This window comes from Sinocyclocheilus grahami, unplaced genomic scaffold, assembly GCF_001515645.1.
Source record: "Sinocyclocheilus grahami isolate Dianchi unplaced genomic scaffold, SAMN03320097.WGS_v1.1 scaffold72.1, whole genome shotgun sequence".
Lineage (NCBI taxonomy): Eukaryota > Metazoa > Chordata > Actinopteri > Cypriniformes > Cyprinidae > Sinocyclocheilus > Sinocyclocheilus grahami.
The window spans coordinates 1,229,715-1,244,594 of NW_015505251.1; the positions used below are offsets into that span (position 1 = coordinate 1,229,715).

The 14,880-nt window shown below is 36.3% G+C and overlaps 1 protein-coding gene across 1 annotated transcript in view; it reads right to left on the reverse strand.

Moving 5' to 3' along the window:
* Positions 1-13,584, reverse strand: part of LOC107585619 (tumor suppressor candidate 5 homolog) — a 16,905-nt gene extending 3,321 nt beyond the window's left edge. Inside the window, exon 1 of the mRNA XM_016272708.1 lies at positions 13,099-13,584. Within this exon, the coding sequence (XP_016128194.1) occupies positions 13,099-13,482 (384 nt within the window). The 5' untranslated portion in view covers positions 13,483-13,584. The remainder of the gene's footprint in view (positions 1-13,098) is intronic.
* Positions 13,585-14,880: the final 1,296 nt, after the last annotated feature.

The window sequence follows — 14,880 nt, forward strand, 5'->3', positions numbered from 1 at the left end:
AAGATGAAGTAAAATTATATTAATGTAAGTTTTTTTTAAAGTGGACATCGGATGCCCATTTTCCACAAATTGATATGATTCTTTATGTCTGCAACATATTTTGGTTAAAATTTCTCAATGGTCATGTAAAATTACACCCTTTTTACCTTGTCAAAAACGGCTCTTTTCACAGCGAGCCATTTACCATTTACCTTTGCCATGTCCCTTTAAGTAATAAGTTACTGCTCACCACCATCCTCTGTGAATCTGATGTCGAGAGAAAATTAAGACCCTTAAGCCCTATTCGCACGGGATTAGTATTACTTGGTGACTTCCAGTCATTTGTAATAATTGCAGAGGTTGTCTGTGATCTTAATCCCATGCGAATCGGCCATGTCTCTAATTTGTAAAGTAAAAATTCCCCCGCAAAGGACCTACCATATTTCGCCGAATACCAAGGTCCTGTAATAATGATAGCCCCGTGCGAATCGGCATCTCTGTGATTTGGCCAGCATTTGGCGGGTCGTATATCATTATTCTAGGTTTTTGTTTCCTGTGTGCCTTTTTATCCATCTTTCACGAAGAATGGAGCTGCGTTGGAGTTTTTGATAGTATTTTGGGTGCTGTCATATCGCTACACCATACAACTTGCAGAAAGAGAAAGCTGAAAAGGTTTTGAGGTTAATGTGTTACAAATAAATCAAGCATAAAGCTTGAGATATTATTTTAAACTGGTGAAATGTAAATGACACAGGGCATGAAACTATATTAGTTTCTTTTTTTTTTAAATCCATCTAACCGGACAATGTAAGTTTTTTTTAAAGTGGACATCGGATGCCCATTTTCCACAAATTGATATGATTCTTTATGTCTGCAACATATTTTGGTTAAAATTTCTCAATGGTCATGTAAAATTACACCCTTTTTACCTTGTCAAAAACGGCTCTTTTCACAGCGAGCCATTTACCATTTACCTTTGCCATGTCCCTTTAAGTAATAAGTTACTGCTCATTAGGCAGTCATAATACTAATCCCGTGCGAATAGGGCTTTATGTTCACTTTTAAATCCAACTACAAAACACCTGTATTTCTGCAGCTATAACTACAGCTGCTTGAGCGCGAAGAAAATGGCGGACAGCGTATAACTGGCTGAGGGTGGAAATATGCTAATACGGACAGTCCGTCAGCGGTTGTGGGCGGGGCAGAAAATCAAAACAGCTTGATAATTGACTGTTTAGGTGTTTTGAGAATAATAAAAAAAAAAGGAGTGAATGGATTTTTGTCATTGTAGGGTGGTTGTGTCCACACGACACATTTATATGCAAACACCATGTAAAAGTGAATTTTGTCTCAGATGTCCCCTTCAGTGTTTGACTTTGTTGAATAAACATGTGCACTGCACGTTTCAAAATCAAAACACAGCGCGGTTGTTTTGTGTGAATGTATCTCTGAAGGGAACTGACAGTCATCAGAAAAGTTTCAGTGGCGTTTTCATTTTATCTGATAAAGTAGCGTTCATCTCTTCTTCTTAGTGTCCTACGATCTTATATTACATCTTTCCAGTGTGTAGCACAACTGATGGCGTGGTAGCTGGGCTCTGCTAGATCATGATCTGAGCATTGCGGTGCTAGGCTGCACTGCATGAGGTGTTGCATATTTTGCTCGCTACCACACTCGCACTTGCAGGTTGGTGAGAGACCCCAAGCATGTAACGTTTGTAGGCATCTTCCATGGCCTACTCGTAGCCTGTTGAGGGACTTCCAGATAGGCCATGGTTGATTGTTGCCACTGGCTAGACACTCATCGGGGATTATTCCTCTGGCTTCCCAAGATCTTGCCCCCACACAAGTGGCATTCCATCTATCAAGCCAAAGAGTTTCAATAAAGGCTTTCTTGGATGTACTTCTGGCTTGTGTGGTATCCATAAAGCTTTTTCTCTGCAGTGGTCTGTTCCTCATTGCTGATAGCAGTTCTTCTTATATCTGGAGGTGCTATTCCGGCCAAGGCATGTAGGCAGAGTGTGGGAGTAGTTTTTATACAGCCAGTGATTATCCGGCATGTTTCATTGAGAGATGTATCAATCTTTTGTGCATGGCATGATCTACTCCAGGTAGAGCACGCGTATTCTGCTACAGAGTGGCATAGTCCCAGAGCTGATACTCTAATTGTGTTTGGGTCAGCTCCCCATTTCTGTAGGTTAATTTCCTGAGAAGATTATTTATTGTGCTGATCTTTGATTTCAGTCTGATGATATGCTCTCTATAGGACAGCGTACGATCTAAGGTGACACCAAGGTAGACTGGGTAAGGATGGTTTTCCAGTTCTAGTCCGTCCCATATTACTTTCAGCTGTCTCTTTACCTGTTTGTTATTAAGATGGAAGCTGCAAAGTTGGGTTTTACTCTGAATTACCTTGAGGTGGTTTTCCTGGTAATATACAGACATCTCTGATAGGGCCTTTTCTATAATAGTTTCCATGTCTGGGAAGGCCTTTTGCTGAGTTGTTAAACACAGATCGTCAGCATAGATAAATCTGCTGCATTTGGATGGCAGGGGTTGATCATTGGTATATATGTTAAACAAGGTCGGGGCAAGTACGCTGCCTTGAGGAAGGCCATTCTTCAGGTTCTTCAGTAGCGTTCATGAGCGGAGCTGATTTGGATACGGCCATTACTGTGGAAACCACTGCTATTATAGTTTTTATTAATATTTTGAATTAGTTTTTATATTTTCTTTACATGTTAGTTACAGTTTTAGTAATTTTAGTTACAGTAATTATTAAAGTGTTTTTGTCATCTTTGTTTTTTTGATGTGTATAGGGTTTTTATTAATTTTTTATTTAGTTTTTGTTATTTTAGTACATCAAGGTATAGCACATGAAAATATGTGTTGCCTTCTCGTCTAGCTGAAATAAAATAATTTTAGTTTTTTAGTTTTGTTTTGGGTCAGTATATTTTATCTGTGATTTTTTTTCTTTTTTTTTTAACTAACTAATTCCAGACAGTCAAGATGGATCAGATATTATAGTGTAAATTAGATAATTTTGGAGATATCCAATTCTATTTTCTACACTTCATTTTTTGTGGATAATGGGGAATTGATTTGGTTTCTCTAAAATGTGAGCTAACATTTCTTTTTTTATCACCATGTCAGGTAGTAGACCTGAATTTACTTGTCAAGCAATAAGTTCAAACTTAGCATAGCTAACTGTAGATGATGCATGATATAATCTATTTTTATCTATAGTAAGATGTGACCGTTTTTTTTACTGTCTTCACACATTTATGTCCGTATTTTCACACTAGTTGTGATGCAGCCTTAGTTCAGCACCTTCAGACTTGACAGCTCCTGTAATGACGGTATGGCCAAAAGTAAAAGGAATTGTTTACTAAAAAATTTTAAATTCTGTTATAATTTAATCACCCTCATGTTGGTTCAGACCTGTATGACTGACTTTCTTCTGTGTAACATAAGATTTTTTTTTCTGTCCATATAATGGAAGTCGGTAGTCTCAAGTGTTGTGTGTTTCCCAACATACTTCAAATTACTGTATCTTCTTTTATGTAACACAGTAGAAAGAATTGCTTGGATCAACAAGAGGGTGAGTTTGGGTGCACTATCCATTTATGATGATCTTTGTCAAGTTGAGAAAAGACTTAAAAAAATTTAAAAGACTCCAAGCTTTCTGCCATTACACTTTATGTAAATAGTGCTGGGGAAAAAATAATATAAACGGAAAGTACTGGCAATGGGAAAAAAGCAAAACATAATGTGGCCCAGAAATCCTTTAAAGTTACATAATGTTAAACGAACAGTAGTAAACACAGTGGGAAGCCGCATTCATCGCATTCATCCATGATGAATGTACACCAAAGTCTGAAAGGCTGACTGTGGAACCATTATACTCTTAATCATGTCTTCAGCGTTCATTTGGAGCATTTGGTAGGACAATAGCAGATAGGATTACAGCTCTATCAAACTGGTTTTGTTGGAGAAACTGAAGAGCTTTCCCCATCATATACACGGATCTTCCCTCACCCACAGGGAGGCTCTGCTTACTCACTGTCACACTGCAGTTTACCTGTTGCCTTTAGAGCCACAGTATTCAGTTCTGCTCATACCGCTTACAGAATCTGACTATTATCTTTTTCAAAACAATATTGAGAAAGGTTATCAAAAAATAGCATTTTATAATTTGACATAACAGAAAATATTGAAATAAAATATATGTACAGTACCGCTCAATAGTTTGGCAGTGTGATTTTTTTTTGTATGTTTTTGAGAACAAGCATCTTTTATGCTCTATAAGGCTCATTTGAGAAACAGTAATATTGTGAAATATTACAATTTAAAATAACTTTTTTTATTTTAAAATATAATTTATTCCTGTGATAGTAAAGCTGAATTTTCAGCAGCCATTACTCGTCTTCTGTGTCACATGATCCTTCAGAAATCATTCTAATACACTGATTTTATGCACAAGAAACGTTAATAATTATTATAATTGGTGAAAACAGTTGCTTAATATTTATGTGGATTATCTGATGAATAGAAAGTTCAAAAGGTAGAATTTTTTGTAGATAGTCATTTTTTGATCAGTTTAATGCATCCCTCCTAAATAAAAGCATTAAAAAAACGTATTGACCCCAAACTTTTGAAAGGTAGTAAATACACACACAGAAATGATTGCCTTTTAATATTTCCTCCTTGAGCATCGAGGACAGTTTGAACGAGTTCTCACTCGTGCAATAACGACATTAAGATCCTTGTCTTGTGAAATATACTTTAGTATCTGTTTTGCGTATGTAGATAATCATATGGCACTTTAAGGCAGGACCTGTACCCTTCCTTCTCTGCTAGCCTGCCCATTGTCTCTCAGTTCAAATACTGCAGACTGGCTCTGACATCCTAGCAGGGGTTTAATATGTGGCTGGAGCAGCACAACGTTATTGATTCCCAAGTCTAATCACTGCGGAAAGCTGTATCAGCGCTTTCAATCAGAAAGAGTCTTTTGAAGATACCGTGTAGTAAAATGCCATCTGCCCTTCTTGCGTTTCAATCTCTTTCATTTAGCATGATGACAGTGCAGTGTGTGTCGTGATGCAGCCACGCAAATGGCTTCTGGCTCTTTGTGTTTTGAGACACATTTTGCCTGACTGCGGTTTGGAGAATGTTCAGAAACGCCAGTGGATTGTAATGGGCTGTGTGCGGCTTTTCCGAGTAGAGGAGGGGTGTGTCCCGTGACACGGCAAATGGATAACACAGATTCCCCAGGAGCTTTGGCCTGTAATATATTTCTCTTGAAGTGAAAAGTCTTCGGCAATTCTTCTGGGCAGATTCGATGACCCCCTTTTCTCCTCACTTTCTCCCTTTCATTGGATGTCACATAAACACACAAGAACGTTCCCCTCCCCCCCTCAACATCTCCTGCTGCAGCCTGAGAGTGAACAGGAGCTCTTGGCTTTCCCTCACAAGCTTGAGCCATTAATTATAAACAGCCATGCCAGCGGCTGGGGAGGAATGACTGTAGAAAACCTGCACAATGGTGCACAGCGAACATCAGTTTTGTTTTAAGTCCAGAATAAATTGATTTTCAACAGAAGCAATATTGTAATATTTTTGTTTTAATTTGACTAGACATAGTAATAAACACTTAAAGTGTAATAAATATTTGTTTAAAACTGCAACTATAATTATTAATAGGCACTTTCTTTTAGCTTTGGCAATAACTAATGCTCTCTTAAAGGAATAGTCCACCCAAAAATGAAAAGTCTGTCATCATTTACTCACCCTTAAGTTGTTTTAAACCTGTATGAGTTTATTTCTACTGTTGAATATGATATTTTGAAGAATGTTGGTAACCAAACAGCTGCTGGTAGCCATTGACTTCCATAGAATGGGGGAAAAAAATACTATTGAAGTCAGTGACTACCAGCAACAGTTTGGTTACATTCTTCAAAATATTTTTTTCATTTTTGGATAAACTTTCCCTTTGAAGTTAATGTTTAAAAACTCTAATAATTTAATATCACGGTTACATTTTTTATCACATTTTAAATTTAATATCTCTTTTTTTATATATATATATACGGTATATTGCACATTAAAATGTTGTGATCTCTAAATTCACTTGTAGCATTTATAACAATTGGTTTGTTTCTAGTGTTTTATTTTTTTTATTATTTCAACAAAATGCTGACCTATAGTGTACAGTCTTCAAAATAAAGGTTTCAAAAAGAGGTTTTTGCCATAGAAGAACTATTTTTGGCTCCCCAAAGAACTTTTTCTTGTAAACAGTTCTTAGTGTGAAGAACATTTTTTACTACAATGAACCTTGTGTGCAATGCATGTGCATGGATATAGATCCAAATAATGAACATTTATTTAGAATTTATTGTGGAATTTTTAAATCTGCCATTTGTCGGTTAAAAATGAATTAGCATTTTTTTTTTTTTTTTTTAACTATACGCTTACTACTATCTGTCATTTTGTTAATATTTTTGATTGTTTCATATTTTTTCAATATTTGTTTTTATTTTTTTATTATACACATTTATGTAGTTTATTTATATTTATTTGTCTCCAGCCTCTCTATTTAGCCTGTGGAAAGGCTAAAGGCTTCTGCATAGCCATTGACTTCCATAGAATGGGGGGAAAAAATACTATTGAAGTCAGTGACTACCAGCAACAGTTTGGTTACATTCTTCAAAATATTTTTTTCATTTTTGGATAAACTTTCCCTTTGAAGTTAATGTTTAAAAACTCTAATAATTTAATATCACGGTTACATTTTTTATCACATTTTAAATTTAATATCTCTTTTTTTATATATATATATACGGTATATTGCACATTAAAATGTTGTGATCTCTAAATTCACTTGTAGCATTTATAACAATTTGTTTGTTTCTAGTGTTTTATTTTTTTTATTATTTCAACAAAATGCTGACCTATAGTGTACAGTCTTCAAAATAAAGGTTTCAAAAAGAGGTTTTTGCCATAGAAGAACTATTTTTGGCTCCCCAAAGAACTTTTTCTTGTAAACAGTTCTTAGTGTGAAGACTTCCATAGAATGGGGGAAAAAAATACTATTGAAGTCAGTGACTACCAGCAACAGTTTGGTTACATTCTTCAAAATATTTTTTTCATTTTTGGATAAACTTTCCCTTTGAAGTTAATGTTTAAAAACTCTAATAATTTAATATCACGGTTACATTTTTTATCACATTTTAAATTTAATATCTCTTTTTTTATATATATATATACGGTATATTGCACATTAAAATGTTGTGATCTCTAAATTCACTTGTAGCATTTATAACAATTTGTTTGTTTCTAGTGTTTTATTTTTTTTATTATTTCAACAAAATGCTGACCTATAGTGTACAGTCTTCAAAATAAAGGTTTCAAAAAGAGGTTTTTGCCATAGAAGAACTATTTTTGGCTCCCCAAATAACTTTTTCTTGTAAACAGTTCTTAGTGTGAAGAACATTTTTTACTACAATGAACCTTGTGTGCAATGCATGTGCATGGATATAGATCCAAATAATGAACATTTATTTAGAATTTATTGTGGAATTTTTCGGTTAAAAATGAATTAGCATTTTTTTTTTTTTTTTTAACTATACGCTTACTACTATCTGCCATTTTGTTAATATTTTTGATTGTTTCATATTTTTTCAATATTTGTTTTTATTTTTTTATTATACACATTTATGTAGTTTATTTATATTTATTTGTCTCCAGCCTCTCTATTTAGCCTGTGGAAAGGCTAAAGGCTTCTGCATGAGCAGGTGCACTGGAAACACGATCTCACTGGCTGTTTGCTTTCATAATGTAATGTTTCACTCAGCATTGTGAGAACATGATGACACCATATTACAGTATGGGGCTTGTTTGAGAAACAAGCAACAAGCTGCTTAATGCATCAATATTTTCCATACCTATTCTATATGAGCTTTTTGTAAAGCTGGAGAAGCAGACAATGGCAGCCCATTGTAGTCTCAAATTCCTGTTATAGTGTAACGGACACAGAAACAAAGCCATTCAGCATCTCTGCTTGCCATATTTCACCAGCAGAAGCTGGTGTAACGTATGCAGTATAACTGCTTTACTGGTCCTTCCACTGCACTGAGATTGGCCAATAAAATCCACCCCACCTCCCCATGCCAAGTCAAATGACTCCTTTCAGCTTGCATGAGCTCCAGCATACCACAACCTCTTATTTGTCACTGTACTGCCTCTGTAAGCTCATTGATTTCAGAGTTCCTGATGCATGCCTACAGTACAAATTTAGGGAAGTCGTGGCCTAATGGTTAGAGAGTCGGACTCATAACCCAAAAGGTTGTGGGTTCAAGTCTCGTACCGGCAGGGATTGTAGGTGGGTGGGAGTGAATGTACAGCGCTCTCTCCCACCTTCAATACCACGACTGAGGTGCCCTTGAGCAAGGCACCGAACCCCCAACTGCTCCCCGGGCGCCGCAGCATAAATGGCTGCCCACTGCTCCGGGTGTGTGTTCACGGTTTGTGTGTGTTCACTGCTGTGTGTGTGCACTTTGGATGGGTAAATGCAGAGCACTAATTCCGAGTATGGGTCACCATACTTGGCCACATGTCACTTCACTTCAGATGGAGACAGTAGAAAAAACCTTGCTAGAATGTCGTCGGTTACAATTGCGTTCTAGATCTCAGCTGAGAGGAACTGTTTCCATGTCTGTGGCTATTGGAGCATGCATCTGGAATCGTCCTAGTGGGATTTTTCATATAGCCTTCCAACACAAAAACTAAATCTTTCTGTAGCATCCCGTTTTTTCTTTTCTTTTTTTTTTCATTGTTTTTTTAGACTCCCTCTTGTGGCCAGTGGATGCCACTAAAGTTGCATCCCAAATGACGCACTATACACTATGCATTTATACACTATGTATTTATGCACTATGTACTCAACTGTGTGGTGTATGAATTTTTTAAGGTTATTTTGTCATTCATGATCAGATTCTGATAGCCCCCCCCCCCCCCTTTGCCAAATGACTCCTTTCAGCTTGCATGAGCTCCAGCATACCACAACCTCTTATTTGTCACTGTACTGCCTCTGTAAGCTCATTGATTTCAGAGTTCCTGATGCATGCCTACAGTACAAAACCTTGCTAGAATGTCGTCGGTTACAATTGCGTTCTAGATCTCAGCTGAGAGGAACTGTTTCCATGTCTGTGGCTATTGGAGCATGCATCTGGAATCGTCCTAGTGGGATTTTTCATATAGCCTTCCAACACAAAAACTAAATCTTTCTGTAGCATCCCGTTTTTTCTTTTCTTTTTTTTTTTCATTGTTTTTTAGATTTCCTCTTGTGGCCAGTGGATGCCACTAAAGTTGCATCCCAAATGACGCACTATACACTATGCATTTATACACTATGTATTTATGCACTATGTACTCAACTGTGTGGTGTATGAATTTAAGGTTATTTTGTCATTCATGATCAAATTCTGATAGCCCCCCCCCCCTTTATTTTTTCAGTTAATAAAGTGCATCATCAGGTTATTTAAAGTGAACTTTTTCTTTTTGTCATTGTCAGTGTGAACAGCATAGAATAAGTACACAATTTGGGATGCGCTTTGTCTTATTTTGTCTTTTTTCATCTTTGTGCTCTTATTTTGAAAGTGTTTTAATACCCTTTGGTTTCATGATTTTGTTTTTTGTCCTGAAGGATGTTGAAATTGAGCAATATCGAATATTGGTGAAGCCACATTAATGAAAATGTGCGGTGTGATTTCAAATTCAGATGACTGTTGTCGTCTATTTTTGTTGTGCTCATCTCAGAAATCCTTAGTTAATAGTACACTCTAAAAATCTGTAAAAAAATAGGGGACAATGTACTATATTATACGGAAGTTCTAAGCGGCCATGCATTATTATTTTTTTTCCCTTCTTGTTTTCTCGTAATAACGACTTATTTTCTCGTTATATCGACATAAAGAGAGTTGTTTTCTCGTTATAACGACTTAATTTTCTCGTTATATCGACATAATGTATATTTATTATGTATATATAAATACACGCACATGCATATATTTAAGAAAAATATGGTATGTTTATACATTTAAAATATTTATTTATAATATCAATTATATTAATATAAATATATACATGGAAATATTTTCTAAATATATACTGTATGTGTGTATTTATATATACATAATAAATATACACAGTATACACACATATTATGTAAACAAAAACCTTTATTTTGGATGTGATTAATCGTGATTAATCGTTTGACAGCACAAATTTTTACCAGTATTTTACACTGCACTGGGTTGTGTTTTATAGTTAACGGGAATGTCCATAAATAAGGATAATGTCCTGTGTAATGAGCTGCCAGTGCTTTTTCTGATATTTTACGGATTTAATTTTTTTAAATGTAGCATTAATGTAAAATACCATATCATACATTTTTTTTTATTTATTTAATTGCATACTTTCCACTTTTTAAATGTCAATGTTAATGTTTTAAACTTACCAAACAAGATATATAATAACATGCCTCTGTGTCTCACTCACTCTAAGTGGCTTGTTGTTGTTTTGTTGCTGTTTTAGATTTACATGAAGTTTATAATAAAAAAAGAATGAAAATTCTGAATTTTATACAGCATATTTGCAATATGCAATAGTGTTACATCTAAAAATTGTCTTTAGAATTAGTTTGAATGCAGTTCTAGTTTAAGCCTTACCCACATAAAAGTTATGATCCAAATTCTAATAGAAATCCTGTACACATTCCATTTGGAAATTTTGGATTATTTATTTTATTATTTTATTTTATTTTTGACTGACCAAAAGGGTTAAGAATTATGACCCAGAATGATGCAGAGGGGTCCTTACAGCAGGTTAGAAGGCTAAATTGATCTGTCTTGCCCTCTGTTGAATTGTCAGGTAGCTATGGTTTCAGCTGTCACTCTGTTGGCATGGTGGATAAAGGGGTTATTTGTATTTGTGTGGACAAACGAGACTGGGAGACACTATTTGCATGAGTGTGGTCAGAAGTACAGGTGTTTGCAGTAGAATAGTGGTAGCTTTCAATGCAGCCTCAAAAACTTGACCTAGATCAGGTTCATGAGGAGCGTCTAGGACTCTTAATTATTCAATCTGTCTTAACACAAAGGCTCTGTGAAGGGCGTAGAGCGGGATGGCTTTTGATATGGGCACAGCAGGGATCATTTTGTAATCTGTACTGTAAACCTATATAGGATTTTGCTCTTTACAAGAAACCGGAGCACATTTGTATGGCGCCTTTCCACTGTTGAGATTTTAATGCTCTAATTTGTGTCTCCCCAATAGAGCATGTCCCACTGAAACACTTAGAAAGTTGTAATGAGCACCAAGCACACAATGGTTCAAAATTCACTTAAGGCTGAATTTGACTGTATCTTATTAAATTTACTGAAATTATGTGTTTGAAAGCTGCTCTCCTGTGACTCGGCTGGAAAGTCTAATTTGTATCCTGCTGAGGTTATGCGCTGCAGAGTCGCTGTTCTTTCATTATGAAAAAGTGAACAAAAGCACTCGCCTCTGATTAGAAAAACAGTGCATACTGTTATCTGCTAACAAGGGTATCTTTTTGAGAGGGACAAAAAAAGAAATGCCGCCCTACGTCTATAAAACGCAGGATCGTGCTAAATAGTTTCTTTCTATACATATGTGACCCTGGACCACAAAACCAGTCTTAAGTCGCTGGGGTATATTTGTAGCAATAGCCAAAAAAATAGCAGACCCTTATGGCTGGTTTTGTGGTCCAGGGTCACATATCATGAACGCCATGTCTTGTACATCTTCATTAAATACAGATAAATGGTACCACACCCAACATATGTGCACTCTTACTCTCTGGACCTCTAAGTTATGTGGATGGAAATAAAGATGTTATTTGGTATGTTTTTGGGAGAGATAATTATATTTGTATCTATGCTTTGGAAACACTTTGCACCATATTTATGCTTTCTAATTGACTGTTTTGCTCCACAGTCCCTAGAGTTTGTGCTGTGTAGGTGCTTGGTGCACGGTGGAGGTAGTCTGCACCAATTTTCTGGTGAGTAGCTCCCCAGCACTCAGTCAGGTCCATTTACCGCGAGCATATGCAGGGCTGTAAATCACACCTGTCAGTGGATCTGTGCTCTGCTCTCTCAATGCAGCTCCTGTGCTTTTGCATATGATTTGCAAGAGTATGGCAAGTCATTTTAGCAATTATGTTCACTAGTATTAATTTAAAACTAAACTAGTACTATTAAAAATTAATCTAATTTATTACGTTGTTATAAATGCCAATAAGTAATCCAACTATTAGTGACTAGTATCATATACAGTATCAATATAGTGACTATTATTGTTTTCACTTTTACTGTACTTATTCATTACATACTAGTACTTATTCCCTTGCTAGTAAGTATCCCAAGTATATAACAAGTAACTTGTTCCATTGTTATTGGTAAAGAATGCATTGAATTCTATGGTGTCTGTGATTCAGATATCATTTATTAACATTTTTAACATTACTATTAACATTTCTATTTCTTAAACTATCCCAGTATCTATTTCAGTTTTGATCATTTGTATTAGTACCTGGATAGTATTTTTAAGACACTATTTAGCTCACTAGCTATGACTGCCTTTTACCATATATAAATTACTAGTTTTAACAAATAGAATACACACTAGTCTCTAATAAAGTACTATTCGTTTGTACTAAGAAAACTGTGGAAAATGTTGTAACTGTTTGCACAAGTAGTTAAATTAGTACTGAATAAGTGACTAACAGATGCAGGAACAATTTACTGTTACCAGTAAAAAGATAGTCTACTAGTGACTACAGACTTCCTAGTGAATTCAACTTTAAAATAGCCTACTAGTAACAGTAGTTTTAAGGAATAGCCTACGTGTAAGCGGCTTGCCATACAACAGATAGACACTGTTTATTGACATGAAAGAGGTTTGTCTTGTTTGGCCAAGTACTTTCAGCACAATTTCGTGCTGTACAGAAATATTTACCATACAATGTGGGACTGCTGGTCTGAATTAGGAAACAACACCCAGACTTGAATTATTTCAATTATAACTTATTGATACTCACCATAATTGAATAGACCAATGCAACGATGCTTAGTGGCCACACGGGACAAAAGCAGGAAAAAATGACCAGTATGAGGTAGTCTTTGGGTTTCTGCTGCTCTTGGGCGGCAGTACCGGTCGATGAAGTGCGGCTCAGGCTCACTCTGGACGGAGAGAGAGGAGCCGACCCGAGCTGCCCCGCTGATCCGGATCTCAGCGGCAGACTGTGGCCGTTCTGATCCCCGTCGAGAGTCTTGTCACCCCCGACACTGACCGTGAAGGAGCTGGAGGTCTTTACCCCGGTGGGCTCGGTGGTCACGAGGAGTTTCTCGGTCTCGGCTGGTTGCGTTCCGCCGCTCTCTCCCAGATTCGATTTCGCAAACTCCGTATCTGTGTTTATTGCCATTGTGGAAATCCAAAGTTAATGTTTCTGGAAGATTAAAAAAAAACTCCTTTTGGCGAATGTGAAATATTATCAAAGTTGTCAGGCGACGCTAATTTCCCATTGTTTACGGGGTTTTTTTTAAACAAAAAAAAACGCGTTTGATTGTATTCATAAGGTTAATATGACTTTCAACGTCGAATGAATATGTCCAGATGTTTTTCTCGCAATTTTTTTCTACTAATTAAAACAAGTCAAAGAGGCGTTGTGACTTTATCCTCCCATGTCGATATGGTCATCCTCTCCGTGTGATCGTGTTTAATGGATTCAGTTCCGCTCAGTTCAATCCAGATCGGAAGACGATCTCCTCTGCCCACACACTCAACTAAACCACAGAGACGCGACTCATCTGGACTTCAGCATTTCCCAAACGTCTTAAAAGGCGTAGAAAAACCTGTTTTCTTGTGTAAAAATGAAAAAGCAGGTGCCTTTGTGATATGGCAGCAGAGGAGCAGAAGGTTAAAGTGGTTGCACAGCAGCAGTGAGTGGAGTGATGTTCCTCTCTCACCTCCTCTGCATCAATGATGGAGGTGCGCTGGTCCTGCAGGACTTTCTATGTAATGCTCCCAATGTTCTTCCCCTGGGGATGCTGCAATACCTGTTTGCGAACCTTTTAAAACATTTTATACCATAAACAAGCATTACTTATGCTATTTTCTTATTATCTGGTTACTTAACCAATTAGTCAAAGATTGAAGTGTTTCAAAGGAGGATACAGAGAGAGAGAGAGAAAGTAGCCCATATATTTTGAATAATATAAAAGTAGTATGTTTGGAAAAGTTACATGAGACTTGACCACCTATTATTGTATCTTTTTATCAGTGATCTCTCATTAATCCATCTAGTGGATGGTGTTTAAATTATCTATGTATCTGTGTCCCCACTCAATGACAAGCATGGTTACATGAGGACACTGTAGATATGCTGGGAAACAGCAGACAAACACAAGGGAATCCCCTTAAAACAATATCTTCTGATGTAATGACATTGATCCGGACTGTTCCTGAACACATGTCATTCTAAGTTGATTCATAAACCTCAGGATATTAATCATCTCAGTGCTGGCATATAGGTGACCCTGGACCACAAAACCAGTCATCATTTCCGAAATTTAGATTTATACATCATCTGAAAGCTGAAGCTTTCCATTGATGTATGGTTTGTTATATAGGATAGGACAGGACAATATTTGGCCAAGATACAACTATTTGAAAATCTGGAAACTAAGGGTGCAAAATATTGAGAAAATCGTCTTTAAAGTTGTCCAAATGGAGTTCTTAGCAATGCATATTACTAATCAAAAATTAAGTTTTAATATATTTACAGTAGGAAATTTACAAAATATTTTCATGGAACATTTTT